Below are 24,925 nucleotides of genomic sequence, written 5' to 3'. Positions count from 1 at the left end.
CCAACAGGGTCCAACAGGGTCCAACAGGGATTCAACAGGGCCACAGTCGGGTGCGGCAGAGCGGCACAGCACATCTGTCCGTAGAGACCCCGACACTGAACGGCCGGCGGTGATATGATCCAAACTCCCAAGGCCTCGGCAGACCCTACGACTCGGCCTGATTATAGGGCGCTAATCAGTACAAAGAGTGACTTCCAGCTTCTAGCCTTTCACATATCCACTTATGTCGTGGTAATTCCACCCTATCAGCGATTTAGCGTCAATGTCAATATCATATTCCCATAATACGACACCAAATCTAGAAACCATTTCGTTCCTTTCCCACCCCTGATTCACCCATAGTGTGATGCACTGGACAGTGATGGTGGTCTGATATTATAGCACAGAACCAGAGAACACCCCGGAAACAGAATGGCAAATGGATTCGTTGTCCGCAAAGGGTAATCTGCTCATGAAGAAAAGTCACACGTAGATGAAAAAATTAGATAGTCGAAGTCCTTGCATCAATCATGGTGCCGGGCAAGCGAGAATGAGAAATCAGAAGCCGAATTCTTCCTGATTTAGCTGCAACGACGAAGTCATCGGAACGGGGCCCTACTAACACCCATGGAGAGACTTTCTTTATAACAAGTTCTTGATGCATCGTGACAGGCAGACCACAGGCCCCCCTACGGAAATGCGTATTTACCTGCGGTACTTAAGTTTTGTTTTTGTGTGATCAAATTCACTCCCGGTAACCATGAGGAAATTCCGGGACTCTTTATCCTCATGGCTTCTATGCTCTATACTGGTTTTGGGTAGTCCAGGCGTCGACGCAAGTCACGGCCATGGTCGTAGTCATGGTCATAGTCATGGCCATGGCCATCTACATCAACAGCGAGGCCATGGAACGGCGAGTCCCAACTCTACCACTGGTATCACTCACTCCGAAGCTATGATAAAACAAGCTTTGGCTGCACTTTCGGAAGTGAACAAGTTGAAGATTGAGCAACCTCTATTCAACAAATATGAGTTCCTCAGTGAGTCAGACTTGGCATCCAAGGGCCAGCTGGCGCAACCCCTCGACTACACTGGCAGCTCAGTTATGAATACCTCCCAGGATGCAAATGCCAAAAGAGAAGAAGTATCTCCATTAACCTCACCCTCATCCTCACCTTCCCGCTTACCACCTTCTAAAACCTACACCATACCCCCTGAGCTTGCCGAAGCAGCGCGCATCGTTGCCGAATTCAAACCTCAAAGACCTAATGGAAACCACAGTGAGGTGGCGGAGAGAATGCGAGAGAAGTACAACCTCAAGGCCAACGACACTAACCGGCCGGAGAAGCTCAAAAGGCCGGAAGGGCGCCTGGCCACTTTCGGTGATGGATTCGAGGGCTCCGAGGCCATCCCGTTTGGGTTAAATCGAGTGAATCGACGCGCTTCTGGGTACTGGATGGTCGACATGGCTCAACTGGGCACTGCGCCATATGCGGCAACAGATTACAAGGTAAGTACAGTGATGCAATCTAGGATACGGAAAATGTGCTGACCTTCTACTAGGTGTGGAGGAACGTCAAGGATTACGGAGCTGTCGGTGATGGCACCACAGATGACACAGCTGCCATCAATCGAGCCATCTCAGATGGAGGCCGCTGTGGCGCAAACTGTGGTTCTAGCACTCGAACCCCGGCTGTGGTGTACTTCCCTCCTGGATCGTACCTAGTCAGCTCTCCTATCATCCAGTACTATAACACCCAGTTTCTTGGTGATGTACGTATCCATGAGCTCTTTTACTGTTTCTGAAATAGACATCGCTGATACTTCATCTCCAGCCTCACAACGTACCAACTATCCTGGCTGCCTCGAGCTTCGTGGGTCTTGGCGTGATTACCAGCGATGTCTACATAGACGACGACCAGCAATGGTATGTATACTTTCCAGAAGTCCAGTAATTAAGATCAACGGAATTTTCTACCCTACATCACTTCTCTGTTGGTCACGCTGGAAGACATTGTCCTAGCACCGTTTGAAAATAGTCACTAATTAGCAGCTTATAGGTATATTAATCAAAACAACTTCCTCCGCAGCATTCGAAACTTCAAGATGGATATCAGATTGACCGACCCATCGGCCTACATATGTGCTATCCATTGGCAGGTTGCACAAGGTACCTCTCTGGAGAATATCGAATTCTACATGCGGTATAACTCCGATACTCCAGGGAATACCCAACAGGTGTGTTGGAAACCCCATTCATGATTGGGCCTATGAAGTCTGACTCTTATACAAGGGTATTTATATGGAAAACGGCTCTGGTGGCTTTCTCGCAGATTTGACATTTGTGGGGGGAATTTCGGGTGAGTTGACATAGTTGCCATAGTCACACTCCTAGCCGCTGACATGACATAACAGGGCCTACATGGGCAACCAGCAGTTTACTACGAGTCACTTAGTCTTTGTTAACTGCAACACTGCAGTACAGATTCACTGGGATTGTAAGTGCAGTGATGTCCATAACCTTTTCTATCAACGCTTCCATTTCGTTTATTACACATCCGTATCACCTGGCTAAACATACATTATAGGGGCTTGGACCATGCATGACTTCGTTATTGAGAGTTGTACGAACGGCCTCATTGTTGCTGGCGGAGTAAGTACTTGTAGCACGCCTTCCCCGTGCGTCCACAACAGAGCTAACAGTACTATAGGCCGGCGGTGGCGGAGCGTCGACGGGCCAAGGCGTGGGCTCACTCATCCTGGCGGACTCGCTGATCGCCAATACTGTGAACGGCATCATCACGACGCTTCTCGCGGAGAATTCGACCGCGTTTCTCCTCCAGAACGTGGGCTTCTTCAACGTCCAGACTGTAATCCGCGACGACGCCGCCCAGCGTACGCTGATCGGCGGCGGCGACGAGCTCGTCCTAGAGAACTGGGGCTTCGGGCGCATCGAAAACACGACGGGACATGGCGAATTCATCAACGGCGCCCCGATCGCCACCATGGACCGGAAACAGGCGCTGCTAGGCGCGAGCTACGACAAAATGAAGCCCAGTCTCTTCAGCCGGCGCCGGCCCAAGTATCACGACGTCCCACGGGCCAACATTCTGAACGCCAGGGAGCTCGGGGCGCGTGGAGACGGCGTCACGGACGATACGTCAGCGCTCAATGCCATTCTCTCGGGTGCGGCCAACACATCCTCGGTCGTATTCATTCCCTACGGCGTTTACATGGTCAGAGACACGCTGAAGGTCCCGATAGGGTCACGCATCATCGGCCAAGCGTGGTCACAGATTATGGGTGTGGGTGACAAGTTCGCCGACGAGTTGGCACCACGCGCCGTAGTACAAGTCGGCAGGCCAGGGGACGTTGGCACCATTGAAATCCAAGATCTGCTTTTCACGGTACGAGGTGCCACGGCCGGTGCTGTAATCGTCGAATGGAACGCACGCGAGAAGACACAGGGATCCGTGGGACTGTGGGGTAAGTCCATGCCACGAGACAAGACTGGTATGTTGAGTGATGACTGACAGTAAGTATATTACAGATACCCACATTCGCGTCGGGGGCGCCGTAGGATCAGACCTGCAGTCCGAAAACTGCCCAAAGCTGACTGGCAGTGTAAATCCGGAATGCAAAGCTGCGTCCATGATGATGCACTTGACACCTCAGTCTTCGGCATACATGGAAAATGCATGGATGTGGGTGGCAGATCATGACATGGAGTAGGTTACTGGCATCCTGGTTATCGATTTCGTGGCTTACATTCTAATCTCTTCGCTCTACAGCAAAGTCACACAGGATCAGATCGACGTTTATGTCGGTCGCGGAGTCCTTGTCGAAAGCGACTGTGCATGGCTCTGGGGCACCTCATCAGAACACGCCATCATGTACCAGTACCAGCTCTCTGGGGCAAGCGATATCCTCATGACCATGGCGCAGACGGAGTCGCCGTACTTCCAGCCGCTACCCAAGGCACCGAGTCCATACCAGGCAGGCTTGTTCCCTGATGACCCCACGTTCTCGGACTGCAAGACCGAGGGCTGCGCGGTTTCTTGGGCTGTGCGCATCATCGAGTCGTCCGCAATCTACATACTCGGGGCCGGATTGTACAGTTGGTTCGACAAATATGACCAATCTTGTGTCAACACCGGAGACTGCCAGGCTAGGGCTTTCGAGGTTCAGGAGAGCTCCGACATCTGGATATACAATCTTTGCACCAAGAACATCGTCGAAATGATATCTCCTATTGGCACCACCCCAACATACGCCAAAGACAACCAAAATGGCTTCCTATCGTCAATTTTAGCTTGGCTGCAGGGAGCTAACAATGTTTCCGGCCAGCGAGACTTCCCGGGTTTCCAGATATATCTTAAGGAGTCTCTCGGAAGGATGGATCTCCCTGAAACGTGCCAAACAGCGCTTTCGCAGGCGATTCTATGTGACCCGACCGTGGAAGACTTCGTAAACACTGGCTACAGAGGTTCCCTGGATGACAAAGCGCAAACCGATGCGGTGTGCGATAAGGGTTGTGGGAAGAGCCTCAAAAAGTTGGTTCAACAATGTTGAGTCATCCTGTAAGGGTTACAACATCACCGACTCGGCGCCCACGACGGCGGGTGGTAGGATGTGGGCTGGTTACAATGAGACATGCCTGACGGATCCCGTCTCCGGAGAATATTGCAATGGTCAGTCTTCCCGCCAGACCACGGCCAATAGTAACACAAAGATTCGGCAAGCTAACACTTTCACAGACCTGATCGACGATTTCACCATCGTCAGCACGATCGAGGATATGCCAGATAACGAGATCTGCTCCTTTTGCTACAAGGAACGCCTTGCCGTCATGCAACGCACGCCGTACTCGCAATATGATGAAGTTTTCAAACGGGATCTGGAGTACGTTTACTCGCGCTGCGGCGCTTCGGGCCCAACCGAGGTCCCCCTCCCCTCTTTGTCGTCCGTGAGAACGAGTATGACGAATGCGCTACCGATACGTGGTACACGACCAAGCCTGAACAAACGTGCGACGACATCGCGGCTGAGAAGTCGGTGTCATCAGCGACGCTGTACATGCTCAACAAGTACCGGATCGACAGCTGCAACGCCACCGCCGTGCTACCGGCTGGCGTGAAGCTCTGCCTCCCCACGGCGTGCGAGAGCGTATACGCCCTGGCGGCCACCGACACCGGGTGCTTCGAGGTGGAGCGGGCGCACCCGGAGACCATGGCGCGCGGCGATATCGCGCGTTTCAACCCTTGGATCGTCGGGGGCGCCTCATGCGTCGGCCTCGACACGGCCATGCAGGTGTACGGGCGCACGTTGTGCATGGGCCCGCAGCACGGCGCGCACGGCGGCGACGTCGCCGCCATCGACACCACCAAGCCCAAAGTCGCGGACGGCTACGCGTACGGAATCGCGGCGCCTCCCGAGGGCGCCGACGTCCCCGAAGGCACGACACGCAACTGTGGGCGCTGGTACGTGGTCGGCCCCGCCTCGGCTGGCGACTCCTGCACCGCTATCGTGGTGCGCCACAAGATGCCTATGGACCTGTTCCTGGCGGTCAACGCGGGGCTAGGCCAGTCCGTACAGGGCTGCGACGGCCGCTTGAAGACGGGGAGGGCGTATTGCGTGGGCCCGAATTACGATTGGAAGATAAAGTACTCCGATATGCCCGGTATGAAGGAACCGTCGACCACGAGTAGTGGTGAGGATCAGCCTGCGCCGACAAGTTAAAAACGTATGGACATAGCGTAGGAGGATATCTTTAAAGGCTTCAAAGTAGACGGATGCAAAGGCAAAGTGGGCGCGTGGCCTATCTAATATGTAATTGCTCCGTGCAGAGTCGTTGATGCTATGAACAGTCGGCCTGTATTTATTCAGACACCTCATCGAGTCTTTCATTGATATGCTGAAATGGTTGGTAGCCACCTTGGATAGCCCTGCCCATTGCATCGGGCTTCTTGCGCACATCACCCGGACCACCCATGACCTAAACCCTCCCGGCCTCGAGCTTGCGAAGGTGCCCCTACCCCCGTCTTCCACGGCAGACACGGCAAGCTACGTCATCGGGTCGGCAGACCGAAGGTGCCCGAGATCAAAAAGAAGTCGTACAACTCAACTTGGCCGCCCCTGCCTCCCCCGCATCTCCCCGCATCCCGACCCCTGGATCCTCTCCACAGTTGCGATAGTAGCTTCGCGTTACCAAGGCACGGAACCTACCAGAGATGCACTAGAACTTGACTGTGGTGACATAAAGAGGAACTAGTCCTCCCCGTCTCACCTCTCTCTCCGCACCATCTTGGAGAAGCCCCAAAGCTATCTAGCAGCACCATCAGTATCTCTTTGCTTCCGAGTTCTGATACCAACGAGCTTCCCATTATCTGTTAGACGTCTCGGTAATCAGACTAAGACAAGATGCGCGGACTCACTGCTCAGACGGCTCTCGCCGCCACCGCTGCCCTCTTGGGCCCATCTCTGCCGTCACCCGTCCACGCAGCATGGTCCGACTACCCGGCGCACAACCGAACATCGGTCTCGTGCCCAGACTACAACGAGTACTCCAAGTCACCCCATGGGACACCCTCGTCCGGGCCTCTCAAGTTGCCGGACATGCGTCCCAGCCCCGAATGTCGGACTTTTAACAGCTCGGCTGTGGAGGTATGTGTTGTCTGCAGACTGCTGGGCTCCCACATGATAGACGAGGAGAACTAATAGTACATTGCAGAAAGTCATCAGTGACATGCAGTCGCGTCTCAAGGACCCCGATATGGCCAGGTTGTTCGCCAATACGTTCCCCTCGACTCTGGACACGACGGTGAAGTACTTCGACCCGGACAAGAACTTGGCCTTTATCATCACCGGTGTGAGTCTACGGTTCCCTCCTACCCCTCTGATAATCGAGGTGTTTTAACTGGCTCTCATTTGACAGGACATAACGTAAGTGTGGTCGTTGACGAGCCTCTTGCCATCAAGAGATCAGAACTGATCAGTTGCAGCGCGCAATGGCTGCGAGACACAGGCAACCAGTTTGCCCACCTGTACAAGCTTCTCCCGCAGGACCCGAACCTGCAGGCTCTGGTCAAAGCCGTGATCAATACCGAGTCGCGCTACATTGCCAAATACCCCTACTGTGGTATGTAGCTATCACGACAGCACCATGAATATTTCGCTGCGAGAAGACGCACTCTCTAATCCTAGAGTATAGGCGCATTCCAACCTCCACCGGAAAGCGGCCTCAAGCCCTCTATCAACGTAAGTGTTGCTGGCATCAAACTCCCATGGTGCTGACGTACCGCGATATTACACGTTTGACTGACTCATTGCTAGGACTGGGCCGTCAACGTGGAAGTCAACCCGTACGTATCCCTTGCCATATGGCTTGGAGTCTCGTCCTCTGACTAGTGAGTGTGGCATAGGCCTGTTGATAACAACACTGTGTTCGAATGCAAGGTATGCGAAACAAACACCTGTCCCCTTTTCTGCCTCCTCGCAGAATCTGGCTGACAGTTCATCCAGTACGAACTTGACTCGTTAGCCGGGTTCCTGAAGATCTCCCGCTCCTACTACGCCAACACGAACGACACGTCCTTCATGAACGACAACTGTGAGTCATCTCATCCCACAACAGCAAGGCCAGCCGGAACTAACTCGGACGTGCTTCCTAGGGCAATCGGCCATGAACGCCATCATGACGACGATCCATGGCCAGTCGCAGAGCACGTGGACCGACGACTGGCAGTACGTCAGCTACTACAACTGGACGGGCACGCCCGGCGCGCTCTCGCCGATGGTGCCCAACAAGGGCAACGGCGAGCCCAAGAAGGCAAACGGGCTGGTGGCGTCGAGCCACCGGCCGTCGGACGATCTCTGCGTCTTCAGTACGTGCCCGCTACCACTCCCCACGATCTTCCCCTTCCTGAGTCTTTCCAGCTGGATGACAAGAAACAAAAGCCATCTGCGAGCGACGCTAACCCGAGCCCCCGCAGGCTTCATCACCTCGGACAACGCCATGATGTCGGTCGAGCTGGACCACATCGCCGACATGCTCGACGCCACGGCCCAGTCCCGCGACCTGTCCAAGCGGGCGCGGGGCTACGCGGCGACGATCCGGGACGCCGTCTGGAACACGACGCGGACCCTGGGCGGCGACGTCTTCGCGTACGAGACCAACGGCTACGGCGGCTACTACGTCATGGACGACGCCAACGTGCCCAGCCTGGCGTCGCTGCCGTACCTAGGCTTCCTGGACCGGAACGACTCGACCTACGTCGCGACCAAGAAGCACCTGTACAGCCGGCTGAACCCGTACTACGCGGAGGGGGCGAGCTTCAGCGGGATCGGGTGAGTTTTCCCGTCCTTCCTTCCTTCCCTCCTTGCCCGAAAGCAGCGAGATTCTGTCGGTCCATCTATCTAACATGCGCCATCCAGCGGCCCCCACGTCGACCCCATGCACCCCTGGCCCATGTCGCAAGTGTCGGCCATCTACGGCAGCGACGACGACGACGAGATCCGGCGGCGCCTCGACGTGATCCTGAAGGGGACGAACGGGCTGGGGCTGATCCACGAGAGCGTGTCCATCTCCAACGCGAGCGACTACTCGCGGCCCTGGTTCGCGTGGGCCAACAGCTACTTCGCCGAGATGCTGCTCGACCTGGCGGCGCGCAAGCCCGCGCTGATCTTCAGCGATGCGACACCTTATACGGTGGGGATGTAGAGGCTATACGGTGGAGCAGAGACAAGGAGAGAGGACCAGGTATCTGGGTGCTAAGTACTCGGTACGATGCCTTGTGGTGGTGGACTTACGATATGCTCTTGGGGGTTGGCGAAAGAAAGAGAATGAACAGGGGCGGTACATTGGTAGCTGGCAGGTGCGTGTACCGGCTATCGTAGGCAACACAATAGGAAAGTATCGTTGTGTGCAGTTTGTTGTATATCCCTGTCCTCTTTGTGTGTCTTTCGCACTGCGCATCAGTTGGGTAGAGACGCATCATGGACAGCAAGCGACTCGCCCGGGAAGTAGTGACTTTGCGAGGTACCTGACGACCGCAACCCTTTGCTACCGAATCCCGCCTCGGCCCTCGCATGTATCCAAGTCGCCCCCAAGTCACCCTGCCTTCAATTGATCGCATTTATCTCTACCATCCCCATTCGGCCACCCTCCCGCCACCGCCTCGAGGGATGTGGGAAACGAAGCAGCCCAACCTCGCGACATGGGCTGATGGAGCGTGATGGCAGTATGGCAGACGGAGCGACGGGGGTTGGGCGGTTAGCCAGGGCGGGTCCAACGGTCGCTCTGTGCAGAAAAGACGGCGCGTAGAGCCCAAAACCCCACTGTGGCCTTTGCTCTGTGCAGCATGCAGCGCAGCGGGGACTTGCTGGACTTAGCGCTGAGGGGGCGCTGAGGGGGGACGGGGTAGGGTGGTAGGCGCGTAAATCCATGTCGTCGCTTTCGAGTACTTATGCACTGCTACCCAGCCCTCCCACTTCGCCATTCCACTGCGTCGCCGTCATTTATCACTTTTGGACAGATCCTCGAGGTAATAGGTACATGGCCTGAGTGAAACATATCTCGTGATTCTATTGACCACGTTCTCTATGTATGTGTGTGTCCGGCCCGGCCCTGCAGAAACCCCCACGCGGGTTCGGCCAACATCTGCCAGAAAGAAGCCGAGATGAAATACACAATGAACTTCAGCAGATATATGTGTCTATGGTCACGAAGTGGAAGACCGTGTCCTGCTAATTGACTTGCTCTACGCGAAGTCTAGCCCCAATGCAATGTCAGATAAAGCAACGCCGCGCTTCTGGTATCGTCCCTAAACCCAACAGCAACCAAATACCCAGTGCAGTGTAAAAGCATCGTAGAACCCCCTCGCTCTCCCGAAGAGGGGGTCTTCACTGCGAGGACCGCGCCTGCACCACGAGTACGTTCGCACTCAGCTCCGCCGACGCCATGAACGCCGCCGCCGTATCGCCCAGGCAATGCCGGGCATCCGCCTCGCCGCCACTGCCACTCGACCCGGCCTCGGGCTCGCGGTGGTGGCGGCGGCCCAGCACCACCAGGTTGTACCAGTTGGTGCGGCCGGCGGCGGCGTCGTGGTGGTGATGGTCCGCAGCAGCAGCAGCAGCAGCAGGCCCGCCGCGCGTCTCGGTGAGGGCCCGGCTCAGCGCGGCCTCGGCGCCCTTGTCGGCGTGCACCTTGTCCACGGCGATCTTCTTGCCCGTGCTGCCGTCGCGGTCCCGCGACGCGACGATGGCCGCGACATCGAGTCCGCCTGATGTGGAGGAGGCGTCGCTGAACTGGACGACGGTGGCCGTCGTCCCGGCGGCCTCGCACAGCTGGAACACGAGCGACAGCGCCACCTCGTCGTCGGCCCCGCCGAAGAAGGGGCAGAAGATGTGGTACGACTTGTCCATGGCGGGGATGCCGGGCACGGAGGTGCCGCCGAACTGCATCTCCTTGAACGAGCGGGTGCGGCCGAGCTGGTCCTGGCGCTTGGCGGCGGCGGCTGCTGCAGCCGGGGGGTCGTTGTTGGGCAGCAGGCGCTTGGGGTTGTGCGGCAGGAACAAGGCGACGTTGTGGTCCGGGGAGGCGAGGAGGTCGGCGGCGAACTGCAGGTACGACGCCGACAGGACGCGGTCGTCGGCGGCCCCGACCGTCGCGTCCGAGATGGCGCCCGTGCCCGTCCAGGGCACCAGCAGCAGGTCCGACGCCGTGTCCGACGCCTTGGCCAGCAGGGCTTCCGCGAACCGCGACGGCGGCATCACGGCCACCTCGCCCGACGCGGCGAGCTTGAGGAACTGGCCCACGGTGCGGAAGATGTTGACGACCGAGTCGTGGCGCGTGTACTCGTCGACCTGCGAGACGGTGAGCACGTTGGAGTCTCGATCTCCGAGCTGCAGCAGGCGCATGCCGTGCGTGTGGACCGTCTGCTTGTTGTGGGCCGGCGTAACACTAGTCTCGGGCTCCTTGGAGTCCACTGCCTCGGTCTTGGCCTGCTTGGTAGTATCGGTCTGCGTCCCGAAGAGGTACAGCAGGTTGAGCGTGTCCGGCATGTTGTCGAGGCGCAGGTAGACGAGCATGCTGTTCACGCGGCTCATGCCCGCGCCCATGTTGAGGTTCGACCGGTTCGCGGTCGCCAGGTGCGACAGGGTGGCGCCCGTGTCCCAGTCGATCTCACCGCGCTTCCACGCCGCGATCTTCTTCTGGTACCAAGGAGGGTAGTGCCAAGAGACGAGCGGCGTGGTCGCGAAGGTCGTCAGGAGGGCCATGACGACGAAGATGGTGAACGTCCGCGTACTCAGGATCTTTGCTTGAAGACCAATGTTCTGTAGGGCTGGTTAGTAATGCAATACATCTACCTATGCGAAACGGTGTACGAGAAAGGGGAAACATACCAAAACGATAAGCTCCACGAGACCCTTGCAACTCATCAGGGCCCCAATGGCGAACGACTCGCGCCAGACCAGGCCGTTAAGCCGGCTGGCCAGGGTGGCGCCGAGGACTTTGGTGAAGAAGGCAGTGAAGGTGACGGCGATGACGTAGCCCCAGGTGAGGCCGTTGTCGAGGAGGCCGATGTTGGTCTTGAGGCCCGAGAGGGTGAAGTAGAGGGGCAGCAGGATGGCGCCGATGAGATCCTCGAGCTTCTCGATGACCTTGACGTTGAAGTTGCGCTCGCGCGGCAGGATCAGGCCGACCATGAAGCCGCCGAAGATGGCGTGCACGCCGATGATGGCCGTGAAGAAGGCCGACGCCAGCGCCACCAGCAGCACCAGGCCGATGGCGCTCTGCGAGGGCCCGTTGTCGATGTTGCCCGTACGACGGAGCACCCAGGTGAGCACCGGCTTCACGGCGTACATCAGGAAGAGCATGTAGCCGAGACAGCACAGTAAGATCCAGAGGGCGGTGAGGCCGGTGCCGGCATTGGCCAGGGCGACACAGAGAGCGAGCAGAACCCATCCTAGTATACGGGTTAGCTGAGTAGACATGTAAAACGAGAAGTTCAAATAACTTGAAATGAGAATTCGAGTGCGAAAACTTACCCACTACATCATTGGCCACGCCAGCGGAGAGGGTGATGACACCGACTGAGGTTTCAAGCAGCTTGAGTTCTGTTAAGATACGACAGAGCACGGGGAAAGCCTGAGACTACAAGTCAGCACAGAGTTTTCGATGGAAGCAGGAAAGGCAAATTGAAGCCATGCCAGACATAGACTAACCGTAATAGCAATAGCGACACCAACGAAGAGCATATAAGTCGAGAACGCGACAGGCTGCACGCCAGCATCGTCAGCGAACTGATGGTAAATGCCCCAAGCTAAGCCACAGCCGACGGCAAAGGGAAACACCAGCCCCCCGACGGCGACGGAGGTGGCAGCGCGCCAGTTGCTGAGGAGGAAGGCGACGTCGGTCTCGAGGCCGATGCTGAACAGGTACAGGACCAGGCCGAGGTTGGCGACGAGGGCCAGGTTCGGGATGGAGGCGTCGGGGAAGATGGCGGCCTTGAAGCCCGGGATGCGGCCCATGACCGAGGGCCCCAGCAGGATGCCGCCGATGACCTCGGCGATGACGCGCGGCTGCCGGATCTTGCTGAGCGGCCAGTGCAGCAGGTGACACAGGATCAGGATCAGGCCCGCCTGGATGATGAAGATGGTCAGCGGGTCCGTCGGGTTGTACTGCGACGGGTTCGACCCCTCCAGCACGCCGCCTTGGGGGGTCGCCCGAGTCCCGTTGCCCGCCGAAGACATGGTTGGTTGTTGATACTTTGTTTCACCGTCTCCCCGGGTCGGCACGTATTAGAGATGCTGTGGAATGAGAGAAGATGGATTGTGTGTATATTTGGGTGCGTGTCAGTCAATGTCGCTACTGACTTTGACTCGCGCGGGATGGATGCTATGCTGCTGCTGACAACAAGAGCTTACAAACAAAGCATTTCCATTCTCCTTTCTCTTTGTCCTGGGGTGTTGCTTTTAAGAGAGAAGAAGAAGAAGATCGTCATGTGCTTATCTTGGTCGTAGCGAGCCCTGCCTGGGGCAACCAACGCAAGCCCTTGCTCAGATGATGGAACGCCGAGAATCCCATTCCAACCCTCAAACGCCACGCCAAGCCAACTCTGTGAATTAGCTCCTATCCTAGGGAAAAGCACCAGGACAAGGCCTAGAACCCTCTGGCTCGCCCCGCGCACCGCGAGCCGCAAGTCATCCTCTCCTCCACCTGCCACCCCGCATAACGGATCGAATCTACTAACTAGCAACGCATCGTTAGAGTTCAGATGAAATATAATTGACTCAATCGATAGCATGGCAGAGGACAGCATGGCAGCATGGCAGCATGGCAGCATGCGAACACATCTTGGTTCTAACATGCTGGAGAGCTGGGGCAGCCCCCTGCCACCTGCCCTTCGGAAGATGCCTTCTCGTGGCGGAGTCTGGGGGGTGATTGCCCATCCTTCAAGCTCCAGGGTCTTCTTTCAGACCCCCGCATTCGGCATCCCGCATCTCGTAATTCCCCAAACTCCCTCTAGTCCATTTAATTAGCAGCCTCCCAGCGCTGGTGTGGTCACAGTCACCGCCCGCTGATCACGCTGGATGGCGCCGATAGGGTGCCAAGGGCTTGGGTGAGCCTCTTGTTTATGGCTTGACCGCTGTGTTGGATACGTCCAAACAGGAAACAAACTGTTTGATCACTCACACGTGCCATCCCGCCATACGCGCTACTGTTGCACATACATTGATTGACCTTGATACCATTCAAAGCTCTGCTTGCGCGTCGATACATATCAGACTACACACATTGGGAGATGGGCAAAGGCGGCACATGGGCTCTCGTACAAGCTGGGCGGGCGCGACGCCTCAAGGCTGCTGACCTTACCACGCTCATGACGCCCCAATCAATACCAGACAGTCTAGACCCAGGATGTCTGTCTTCGAGACTGCGGTCGGCTTGCTTACTTGCCGTCATCAAAAAATGCGGGAAGCCAAAGCCATGTGCCATTTCGAACCATCGCCTTTTCGTCAGTGAGTGCGACGGTTCAGAGCCTGTCATCGACTTTGCGCGACAATCCGCTTGGCAGGTTCGACGTGTTTTGTCGGGACACATCGAGCCCAGTCGTTCCAATGTTTCTCGAAACGACATTGATCAACATTGTGTGCCAACGCTGCTGATTCGGATATCCAAGGGTTGACCGTGTAATACAAAAGCTCTAGCAACTCTCGGGGACGTGTCAAGGAGATACAGCCGCACTCTGCATAACGCATTCCGATGGGCTGGGCGAGTGGCACAGACGCTGTCGTCTGGTGGAGCCCAGAAGTAAGCTTGAACGGAGCTGAGTCTCTCTGCCGAAAACATGGACACTCTTTCTCAGCTCGAGGCTGGCAGGTGGCTGGCTTTATGCCAGAACCCGTCGTCTGTGATTAGCGGCAACTCTGTGCTAGCCATGCTGACTTGCATCCAAAGGGGGGAAATACAGAGGTCGTCGATGGGGGGCAATGCAAAAATAACGCCTTGAAGAACCACCCATCATCATGCCTTGCTGAAGCTAGCTGCTAGATCCGATTCTGTAGGCTCAATCTATCAACCGCCAAACTGCCAGAGGCGCACTCGGGACAGATCTTGTAGAATAGATCTGACTCTAACCGTACTACGAATACCTAGGTTCGTCAACTCTAGACTAGCATGTTAGAACGGGGGCTGTTGCAAGTGGCCTTGTGCTTTGGACAGGCAGATTGTCGGCCACCTCAAATGTGGCGTGGCACCCAGTCTAAAAAAGCAAAAAGCATGCATAATCTCTATCGTGTTGCAAACGAATTAATTAATTAGTTACACAATGTTCAACATTAGATCAATAAAGTATTACCAAATAACCGACCGAAAAGGAGAAGGAAATAGAAAGAAAAACAAACAAAGGCAAGCAGAAAGAACGTCCAAGAAAAAACTAAATAGAATAAAAAATGAAGGGAGTTCATCTGAGATGAACGCATCAGGAATTGAGCCCGATGCGGGGGTCGAACCCGCAGCCTTGAGATTATCTCGAATCGAATGCCGCCAACTTCAGACGAGGATGAGGCTTCAAGTAAGAGTCTCACGCTCTACCGATTGAGCTAACCAGGCCGTTCTTTGTTGAAAGCAGTAGAGCTTACAAGAGTCTATGGAGGAGGGTGACGACGACGGCGTGGTGTGGCAATGGTGTGTGTGTGGGTGTGGTGTGGATGTGGTGATCTTCGATATGGTTGGCTTTCGGAGAAAGGGAACGGATGGGTTGGAGACTCAGAAAGTTTGGCTGGTGACTGTCTGTCAGGGGTCAACCACGTAAAAAGCTTAGAGACCCTCGGTGTTAGTGGGTCTCGCTGCCCCTGGCACAACGACGACCTATTTTACGGAGCAGATGTGCAGCTCCAGGGATCAAACAAATGCTCAAGTCTCAAGGACTTGTTGAGTGCAGAAGACGGCATGAGTCCATAGAGCCTGGCTTTGATTTATGGGGATTACACAGCAATATAGACGGTAGCGACGCGCATAACAATAGCTTGCTGCAGGAAGCATGCACCTAACGACTTGGTAGTCCATAAATGGCAGATCACTACTCGCATAGCTCACTGCTGTCTATTGATCATCGAAAGATTCTACATAATATACAAGACAAAGTCTCTACCTCCCCGGCTTGCCCAAGTTGTGCACGGCACTCATCCACTTCTGCTCGTCGTTCCTACACCCCCAAAGTTAGCCAATTTATATCATTCGTTGATTCGCAATCAAAACTTACCGGTCGAACTTCAGGAGCTTGCCCAGCACGGGAACAAGCTGCCCGCGCACCTTCTCGTCCTTGACCTCGAGGAACTGCAGCATGATGGTCTTGAGATACATGGTATCCGGGCCCTGCGCCGCCGCCCCCGTCGAGCCGGACCGCGTGCTGTCCATGCTGGACCGGCTGCCCGTGGTCGCGCTGGGCGCCGCCACGAGCTTGCCCTGCACCGTCTTGAGCTCCTTCTGCAGCTTGTCGTAGCGCCCGCGCGCCTCGTCGAGCAGCTTGCGCAGGTCGGCGCGCTGCTTCTCGGCCTCGCGGACCTGGCCCTCGGACGCGTCGAGCGCCGTGCGCAGGTTGCCCACCACCGACCGCATCTCGTCCACCTCGGCCGCCGCCTTCTGCTCGCCCAGCTCGAGCTCCTCGCGGCGGCGGCGCCACTCGCCGTTCTGCGTCTCGAGGGCCTCCTTCTCGGCCGCGAGCGCCTTGACGTCGCGCTCGAGCTCGCGGGTGCGGACGCGGAGCTCCTCGTTCTCGCGCGCGCGCTTGCGGCCCAGCGTCGCCGACTCGTCCTCGATGCGGTCGCGTTCCTCGACGGCCGCCTCCATGCGCGCGCGCAGGTCGCGCACCTTGGCGTCGGCCCGCTCGTCCACCTCGTTGATCATCCGCCGCATCGACTCGCCCTCGCGCGTGCGCTCCTGCAGGTGCTTCTGCACCTCGGCCAGCTCCTCTTCGAGCGACTCGGCCGACCCGCGCGCTTCCTTCAGCTGCACGCTGAGCTCCGCCGTCTGGTCGCGCATCGACCCGAGGAGGCCCTGGCACGAGTTGTACTGCGCCGTCTTCAGGTCGACTTCCTCCTTAAGGGAGTCGCGCTCCTTCTGCAGCGCTTCTACGTCGTCTTCCAGGGCCTTGATCTTGGGTCGTACAGCTGCCAGCTCGGTTTGCAGGGACTCGAGATCTCTGGTAGCCTTCTCCGCCTTGGCCGACAGCTCGACCTTCTCGGCCTCGGAGCGTCTGAAGTCACGTCCAGCTACGCGCTTCTCGTCTTCCAGGCGCGCGCGAGTCTTGACTTCGGCCGCCAGTCGGTCATTCAGGTTCCTTACTTCGCCCTCACGATCGGACCCAACCCGCTGAACACGGGCCACCTCGGCCTTGAGTTGGTTCTCCCGCTTCTCCAGGTTGCGAATCTCGGTCTGCTTAGCCGCCAGTTCCTCCTTGGTGGTCTTGAGAAGTGCAGAGTCCTGGCGGAGTGACTTGAGCTCCGGCTGGGCCTTGGAGAGGACCTCGCGAAGGTCGGTCAGATCCTTGTACCGCGACTGGGCAAGCTGCTGTGCGGCACCCAAGTCGGAAGTCAGAGTCTGCGACTTCGTCTTCAATTCGTCATACTCATCCTTCATCACCTTGTACTCGGCTTCGAGCTTGGAGTTACTCTCAGACTTGGAAGCACCGGAGGCGATCTCAGCCTCCAATTCTCTAATGCGGGAAAGGAGCGTCTTCTTTTCCGACTCCAACTCCTTGATTCGCTCCTTGGCTTCGACATGGTCTTGGCCAATGTGGAGTAGGTTCTCTTGCATGTTCTCCACTTCTTCACGAAGATCCTCTTCCGTCTTGCGTTGCTTGGAGAGCTTCTCAATTCGGGTGTCCTTCTCGGATATGTCTTCCTTGAGTTTGGCAAGCTCCTCGCGCAAGGCAGCTGTGTCTGGACTTTCCATAGGCGACAGCGGTGGTGCTTCTGATGTCTCGGATGGCGTGGCTTCTGTTGCGGCAGCGTTGGCAGCAGCGCCGCCCTTCTTCTTCTTCTTGTTGTTCTTTTTCTTCTGGCTAGCCGTCATTCCGGACGTAGCCGGAACCTCAAGTTTGGCGGCGGCTGGTGCAGAAGCAGGCGCAGCAGCTGGTGTAGTCGACTTCGCTTGTATAGCTTCGTTAAGTTGCTTCTCAAGCTCCTCAACCTTGGCCAGGCTCTCGCTCTTCGCCTTCTTCATAGCATCGATTTCCGTAGTCAAATCCTTTATCTTCTTTTCTAACGATGCATATGACTCGGTCGATTTCTTGAGTTCAGCGCTCAATTTGGACTTCTCTTCACCTGCAGATTTGGCCTCGGCTTCATGCTTCTTGCCTGCTTCAGCTGCTGATGTCTTCTCCTTCTCCAGAGTCGTCTCAATGTCTCGGAGCTTGGTTTGCGCAGCCTCGAGCTTTTCGGTCAGAGATGCAATCTCGACGTTCCTAGCATCCAATTGGGTCTGGAGCGAGTTGTCGACCGCCGTCTTGTCTCTCGATTCGCTGAGTTCTCGGGTAGCACGCTCCAAGTTCTCCACGAGCTCGGCGCTGTTCTCCTTTGCGACGGCCATTTCATCCTTCAGGTTTCTGACTTCGGATTTGAGCTTCGTAATCTCCTCGGTCTTGGAGGCAACCTCGGCTTGGAGCTGTGGGATCTCGTCATCGTAAGAGAACATATCCTCGCTGACATCCTTATTGTCTTGCTCGGTAGTTTGAGGCTTCTGTTTGGGGGAGAAGACGCCGAGGATCGAGGTGACAGGAGATTTGACAGCCTGCGCCGGCTCCTCGGACACAGCCTCCTTCTTCGAGGCGTCGCCTTCCTCGGTTTTGGTGGTGTCTGACTTTTCGGCCGAGGGTGCCGGCGGGGCTGCCGCCTTCAAAGTCGCCATCTCCTCCTTCAAGGCCGTGAGCTCTTGAGTGGTCTCGTCGTGCTTCTTCTTAAGGGTGTCTTTCTCGGCAGAGACACGCTTAAACTCGTCCATGACCATGTCGCCTTTCAAATTTAGCTGGTTGAGGTATTCGACAAGAGCTTCCGTGTCCTTGATCGAGGTCAAGGGGGTGTGCTCGCGCAGAGCTCGCTCGAAGGGTTCGATGGCAGTGGCGCGGCCATGCGCAATTCTATACGAGCGTAGAAGTTCTGGTGGCACGACGAGTTATTAGTGTGACTGTTTGAGGAAAAGAAACAAACAAGTCTTGTCCCACCACTACACCAGATGTGAATGCAAAGCTGCGATACGTACCCGGATATGTCTTCTCTAGCTTGTCTAATTTGCGCAACTTGGCCTGGATCTCGGCAGGCAGCTCGGCGGCCTTAGCGGGAGCTGCCGCCTTCTTCCTGTCGTCGCCGTTGGTTTCTGTCTTCTCGTTTTCGGTTGCCTCTTTGGCCTCGGTCTTCCCGTCTGCCGAATCGTCTCCCTTCACGTCCTTTTCTGAGACCTCGCCATTCTCGGGCTTTGCGACGGCAGCTTTGGCCTCAGCCTCCTCATCGTCGAGGGCAAAGGCGGCCTCGAAGACGGCAGGATCGGTGTTGGGAAGGTTGTCGGAGCCATTGGAAACATCCTGGCTTGGTTTCTTGGTCTTGCGCTTCGCCGCCGAGCTATTGGTGCGCGAGACCGACTGTGGTCGGCTGCTCGAAGAGGGCGAGGCAGTGTTGCTGCGCTGCTCTGCTAGAGTCTTCTGGCGCGCCTGCTCCTCGGCTATCGACTTGTCGAGGGCGCTTTTGAATCGCTATAGCACAGCATGGGTAAGTTACCACCGGTTGTCTTGGGGAAGGTAGTGGTGGAGGGGAGAATGTACCTGGAACATGATGGGCAACTCGTGATTCAGCCTTTCCCCTTTGCTACTGCTACAATTACAAATACAAGTAGAACATGAAGGCCATGCACGTATTTATGCTGGTGCGGCAGGCCGTTGCACAATGTCTAGCGGGTTGTGGTGAGGATTCGTTGCATGCACTAGAAAGGACATGTATCGTATCGCTGGCGCATTCGTCTTTTGCTGACCTGACGCCCAGCAACTCAGCCAGCCAGGACTGACCACTAGAAATCCGGTACAAGTGCACCGAGAGTACGCCACTATGCGACGAGACCGTCCAAGAAGGAAAGCAAAAAGAGTGAGTTCAGAAGAATACACGACTGTATATCATGACACGTCAGGCAAAGAAATGAAGCAAGAAAGAAAATCTATACGGGCCAACAATTTTACGTCGAGCTTAGTTACAGTCTCCATGTCAATCCAAGTCGACTCCGAAGAGTCAGCCAAAGATGCGCCAGGTGTCCGCTCACCACTGTAAAAACGCCCTAACCGTTAAAAGTGTAGGGGTCTCTCCCCGGTGTTTTAGCCTGTATCAAAGCGCTGCGGCAGACTGGTCGCAAAACGACTGGACTGTCGGCGTCTGAGAAGTCCCGATGCCGATCTCCTCTTCGATGGACATGGACAACGACCCTTTTTCGCTTGCAGCCAATCCAGCCAGCCAGGTGTAACCCAGAAACTGTAGTTCGCCTAAAGCGGTAGCTTCAGGTAAGGACACCCTACCTGCTCTTAACCTACCTGCTACCTGCCCTGCAGTATGACCACACAACATTGAAGATGTCGTCACATTGATCTTCGCTTGCAATCCCGACTTTGGATCTCTACTTGCGCTTTCCGTTTGTCGCCCTCTTCTTCCCAATATCTCTTTAGTCTCTCCGATACAATCCCTTTATTTTGTCAAGCTTCCCCTTTCTCGCCTGCATCTATCTCGACACTCCGCTGCTGGTAGTCAAACAGCTGTCGTCAGGTTTACTTATTTACCTCCGCTTCGCTTCACCTACTTAAATCCAATTCTAGCCATGAGCTAGTCGTTGCCCGCCTTTTTACACCACCCATCTGCTCGCGAACCCGCGAAGATGGTTTCGTTTTGGCCCTGGAAGGTAAGTCCGTTCGTTCGTTTGCTCGTTTGCAATACGTGGCGACACCTCACCTGAGTGCCACATATGACATAGTACGTTGGCTGACTTGAGCTCCCTTTCTCCAGGGCGAGGACTCCTCACCAGCCTCCTTCGAAAAGACGCTATCGACCTTGTCCACGAAAATTACCGCTACCCAACTCCAACTCGACAAAGTCCGCACGAGATCAAGGCGCATCAAGGTACTATGGACTCTCTACCTGTCCTTTGCCTACCTGGTCTACGCGATAGTCCTCATACTCGTCGTCGGCTACACGAATCTTGGCGTCTGGGAATGGGTGGGCATGGCTGGTGGTCCGGTACTCATCTATGTCATGCGCACCCTGACCAACGCCTACTTCACCATGCGCATCGAGACCCTCGAAGGGAGACTGAAGGACCAACAATCGGAGCGCGCCACTACCATCCAGAAGCTCAAGGACGCCACCAAGTACGACTCCACCCAGGAATTGCTGGAGAAATACGGAGGCGAGAAGCCCAAGCGCGCTGCCCAGAACAACGGCGAAGACGACGGTAACAACAAAAACGCCAAGGCCGCAGGCAACAAACCAAACCGGCGCTCGAGCCTTGGGCCGAATGGGCCTCCCTCAAGAACAAACATCGCTCCTCCGTTGACTGCCAACATCCAGAGACCGCCATCGGCTCAGGGCGGGCCTACGTCTATCAGGCACCCGAATCTGATTCCGCTTCCTCCCTCGCGTCCTTCATCCTCGCACGTCTCTCCGCAGCGCCACCCACACCAACTGGACTTCTCAGCCGAGTTCGCGCCTAACGCGGGCGAGGACCTTCCTCACACTCCTTACCCGCAGTACGACTTCAACCCGAACACCCACCGATGGTATGACCGCATCCTGGACCTGATGCTCGGCGAGGACGAGACGGCGCCCAAGAACCGCATCGTCCTGATCTGCCAAAACTGCCGCCTGGTCAACGGCCAAGCCCCGCCCGGCACCAAGGCCCTGGCGGACGTGGGCCTGTGGAAGTGCATGAGCTGTGGTTCGATGAACGGGGAAATGGACGAGGGCAAGAAGATCATGCGCGAGGTGCTGGGCGGGGCGGACACGATCCGGCCCAGCATCGAGGTGACGGACGCCAGCAGCAGCGGCGGCGAAGACGAGACCAACGCCGCCGACGCAGTGGGCGCGCAGATCATGGCCGAAGACGCCATGGCCACGGGTATCGAAGAGCCCACCGGACCTCGAACGCGATCGCGGAAGTCGGGACGGAATAAGGCATAGGAGCCTAACGCCGCTCCCGAATGGAGATCGGACGACGATCGTGGGTCAGGAGGAGGGGAGGGGGAGTCAGAAGAGTGGGTACTACACCAGTGGCAGGCGAGCGACGTTTGTTTTGTGTCTGACGATACCTCTAATTAGCTACGTAGTGATAATTAACGGGTTTGAAAACCACATGCCACGTACATTCTGGTGATCCGATTCGTGTTGGTTGCCCCTGCAACATCAGCCAAGGTGCATTTCAAGGGATATGCAAGTACACAACCAGAGTGGTGGGCTTGACATAATTTACACATTGCTTAGGCAGTAATACACGTTAAACATGCCACGACGTTGATGCATAAAACAATTGTGCTGAACGCAAAGGTTCTGTTGTAGTTCTGTTTACGTAGTTTGCTTGACAGGCTGTACAATGTCAAGGCTAGCGACTAGGAGTTTGAATATATGTGGCCGCACCTGAGAGATGCTACAATATTTCGGGCATGTATGGTAGAACTCTGGACTTGGTCACAAAAGGGTTGAAATGGAAATTGTCTCTTTATTCTGTTATGTTGTATTCAGTGGCCGTCTTCCAGAAACCAGTAAAGTTGGAGATAGTTCTGTTATTACAGTCTGTCTGCTGTTCTATCTCTTCTCGCACGCCACCCCCAACTTCCCCATGTGCCCGGCGCACCGCTCAACCCCCCTCTACTCCACCGGCCAGTAATGCCGCAGCGTCCAAGCGCGGACGCGCTTCCCGAAGAAGAAGACGGGGACGCCCAGCAAGCTGATGACGCCGCAGGTGACGGCGTAGGCGTTCATGGCGCCGTCGTAGCCGAGGCGGCCGACGGCGGGCACGGTGGCGTAGCCGAGCCCGAAGGACAGGAAGCCGCGGCCGGCGGCGACGACGAGCAGCAGGGCGCCCGCCTCGCGCGGCCAGCTGTCCAGCACGTACGTGATGCCGACCGTGTTGGCGCCCAGGAACGCCGCGTAGCCCACGGCGTACGGCACGGCGATGCCCGCCCACGACGACCACCGCGGCGAGTCCGGGTGCGCGCCCGTCTGCCCGAAGATGACGCACGACACGACGGTCGCGAGGGCGGGGAGGATGCCCGTGAGGAGGCGGAATTCGGGCTGGGGGTCGCGGGGTTAGCTTTCGTACATTCTTTCTGGTGACGATTACTTGCTCCGGGACGTGAAGATGATGTGTTGTGTTCGTCTTGGGCCGGGAAAGGGAAAATAACCCGGGGAAGATGTGGGAGATGAGATGCTTACCTCGTAGACCCCCTTGTTGATCCGACTCGCCAGCTTGATCAAGTAATCGGACCCGTACCCGACGATGGGCAGCGCCACGAAGTTGGCGACGATGAGCGACAGCTGCACGAAGCCGAGCCACTCGGACGCGAGCCCGAAGGGCGGCGCGAGCAGGATGCCGGCGAACGTGGACGACTGGAAGACGTAGACGCCCAGGAAGGCGCCGTTGAGCGCCAGCAGCCACACGACCGTCGGCACCGTGAACCCCTTGGCCGCGTCCCGGTACAGCGTCGCCATCCGGTCCCAGCGCGGCGCCACGGCGAAGACGCGCAGGTCCCGCCGCCACGTGCGCGCGCCGTACCGCTCGTAGTCCAGCATGTGGTTCGCCGTCGTCGTCACGCGCTCGACTTTCACGCCGTCGGCGGTGGAGGACGCCTCGTGGGTTTCGCCGTCTGTGGGTTCGTTGGTCTATGTCAGCAATAGTCACAGGTTGGCATCGCCAAAGACGCTGTGTCAGGGTAAAGATTCTGTCACGGGGAGGAAATAGTAAGCTCCCACATACCATAGTCTTCCACGACCCGCTCGTACAGCGTCTCGGGCACGAAAAGCACCGCGAAGACCAGGATGACGGCGTTCACGATGGTGATGATGCCGTACCACCAGGCGAGCCCCCAAGCCGGCACGAGGTACGTCGTGGCGACGAACATGGCGCCGCAGACGCTGCCCTGGATGGCGGCGTTCCAGGTGCCCTTGGTGGCGCGCTGGTGGACGAAGCTGACCTCCTGGACCATGAGGGCGGTGAGGGCCTCGCTCTGGCCCGCGGCCATGCTGAGGATGTCGCGGGCGGCGATGTGGGACGTGAGCGAGGCGCCGGAGCAGGCGCACCAGACGCCCGCGACGATGGACAGCGCCAGCGACCCGAGGAACACGGGCCGCCGCCCCACGGCGTCGGCCAGCGGCATCGCGAACAGGTTGCCGATGCCCATGAACAGCGTCGGGTACGTCAGCAGGTCCGTCACGCGCGCCGGGTCGTCGTGCGGGTACATGGCCGTCACCACGGGCGCGATGGCGCCCATGCCCGACGTCGCCAGCACGGCGAAGGCCGAGTACAGGCCGATGATGAAGACGATGAGGTTCTTGCGCCATTCGGGGAGGTTCAGGGGATCTGTCGAGAGCAAGGCAGAAGCCAGTCAGCCAGCATATTCTTTTTGAGACGGCTCAGAAGAAGCTGGAGCTGAATAACAAAACATACCGTAAGGATCCCGACTCGGGGTCGGAATCAACACCACATGTTTCGAGTCTATCAACTGGACTGTGCCGGTTCCGTGGTCGTGAGCGTGGTCGTGGTGGTGCTCCTTGACGTTCTCTACCGTCTCAGTCCGTCCCTCTTCCATCTTGGTGTCTGACATGTTTGGCGAAGTCCTCTCTGTCTCGTGAACTCACGCGACGACCAGCGAGCCTGCTCTTTTCTAAAGGAATCAGAAAGGGGGTGGTTGAAACGGATTCCCCATTATATTTAGGTGTCAATCGCCAATCTGTCTCTGCCGGGTATCAAGCAAGTTTCTGCTTCTATTACCGCGTCGCCTCCTCTTCCATGGTTATCTGGCAAGCCTCTCTGCTCCACACCGACGAACGCTCGGGGGGCTAGTCGGCCTATCCTGTGACACTGAGTCGCGAATAATGCGCTCTCCCCACAGTTCGTTTACCCCAGAGTGGGAGTAGGCGCATAGCCGGTGGGGGACAAGGGCTCTCCCGGTGTGGGGTATACCCCTGTTCTGCAATCTATGGATCGACACGACGAGGTCTAGATGGGCAGACAAGCAGATAGAGTTAGTGTTATGGATTCCGAGCCGCTTGCTGCCTGCCCATCCACTCCGCGGAATCTGGGGTTGGGCTACCGGTATTTAGAGACAGCTCATGGTGCCCTCTGTCGCCCTCTCTATCCATCGGGCCTTTTGGGTTTCAGTACGATCGCAACACAGAGGGATCATGGATTTCGGCACCGAGA

At 56.8% G+C, this 24,925-nt stretch overlaps 6 protein-coding genes across 6 annotated transcripts; 3 read left to right on the top strand and 3 right to left on the bottom strand.

Moving 5' to 3' along the window:
* Nucleotides 1-739: 739 nt before the first annotated feature.
* On the top strand, nucleotides 740-5,718 carry PG998_012158 (LysM domain-containing protein; the record flags this gene model as incomplete). The annotated part of the gene is made up of 13 exons (XM_066878974.1): nucleotides 740-1,489; nucleotides 1,543-1,752; nucleotides 1,815-1,906; nucleotides 2,040-2,217; nucleotides 2,273-2,339; nucleotides 2,460-2,477; nucleotides 2,568-2,632; nucleotides 2,691-3,465; nucleotides 3,530-3,707; nucleotides 3,771-4,497; nucleotides 4,565-4,670; nucleotides 4,737-4,945; nucleotides 4,996-5,718. The coding sequence occupies 13 exons, from the start codon at nucleotides 740-742 to the stop codon at nucleotides 5,716-5,718; spliced, it is 4,098 nt and encodes a 1,365-aa protein (XP_066725358.1).
* Nucleotides 5,719-6,399: 681 nt separating this feature from the next.
* PG998_012157 (uncharacterized protein) lies at nucleotides 6,400-8,698 on the top strand (the record flags this gene model as incomplete). Its single annotated transcript, XM_066878973.1, has 9 exons — nucleotides 6,400-6,642; nucleotides 6,710-6,858; nucleotides 6,927-7,117; nucleotides 7,190-7,236; nucleotides 7,312-7,340; nucleotides 7,401-7,434; nucleotides 7,501-7,588; nucleotides 7,650-8,325; nucleotides 8,413-8,698. 9 exons carry the CDS (start codon nucleotides 6,400-6,402, stop codon nucleotides 8,696-8,698), a joined length of 1,743 nt encoding a protein of 580 aa, XP_066725357.1.
* Nucleotides 8,699-9,879: 1,181 nt separating this feature from the next.
* On the bottom strand, nucleotides 9,880-12,732 carry PG998_012156 (uncharacterized protein; the record flags this gene model as incomplete). The annotated part of the gene is made up of 4 exons (XM_066878972.1): nucleotides 9,880-11,313; nucleotides 11,383-11,945; nucleotides 12,028-12,127; nucleotides 12,205-12,732. The coding sequence occupies 4 exons, from the start codon at nucleotides 12,730-12,732 to the stop codon at nucleotides 9,880-9,882; spliced, it is 2,625 nt and encodes an 874-aa protein (XP_066725356.1).
* A 2,899-nt stretch (nucleotides 12,733-15,631) lies between these two features.
* Nucleotides 15,632-19,307, bottom strand: PG998_012155 (uncharacterized protein; the record flags this gene model as incomplete). The annotated part of the gene is made up of 4 exons (XM_066878971.1): nucleotides 15,632-15,689; nucleotides 15,747-18,639; nucleotides 18,743-19,229; nucleotides 19,299-19,307. 4 exons carry the CDS (start codon nucleotides 19,305-19,307, stop codon nucleotides 15,632-15,634), a joined length of 3,447 nt encoding a protein of 1,148 aa, XP_066725355.1.
* A 1,082-nt stretch (nucleotides 19,308-20,389) lies between these two features.
* On the top strand, nucleotides 20,390-21,687 carry PG998_012154 (uncharacterized protein; the record flags this gene model as incomplete). The annotated part of the gene is made up of 2 exons (XM_066878970.1): nucleotides 20,390-20,413; nucleotides 20,518-21,687. 2 exons carry the CDS (start codon nucleotides 20,390-20,392, stop codon nucleotides 21,685-21,687), a joined length of 1,194 nt encoding a protein of 397 aa, XP_066725354.1.
* A 684-nt stretch (nucleotides 21,688-22,371) lies between these two features.
* PG998_012153 (uncharacterized protein) lies at nucleotides 22,372-24,326 on the bottom strand (the record flags this gene model as incomplete). The annotated part of the gene is made up of 4 exons (XM_066878969.1): nucleotides 22,372-22,797; nucleotides 22,939-23,369; nucleotides 23,480-24,082; nucleotides 24,170-24,326. The coding sequence occupies 4 exons, from the start codon at nucleotides 24,324-24,326 to the stop codon at nucleotides 22,372-22,374; spliced, it is 1,617 nt and encodes a 538-aa protein (XP_066725353.1).
* Nucleotides 24,327-24,925: the final 599 nt, after the last annotated feature.

Source organism: Apiospora kogelbergensis (genome assembly GCF_038363985.1).
Source record: "Apiospora kogelbergensis strain CBS 113332 chromosome Unknown utg000008l_segment0_segment0, whole genome shotgun sequence".
Lineage (NCBI taxonomy): Eukaryota > Fungi > Ascomycota > Sordariomycetes > Amphisphaeriales > Apiosporaceae > Apiospora > Apiospora kogelbergensis.
Note: the sequence above shows the minus strand (reverse complement) of the source record. Positions and strands in the feature narration are given on the sequence as shown.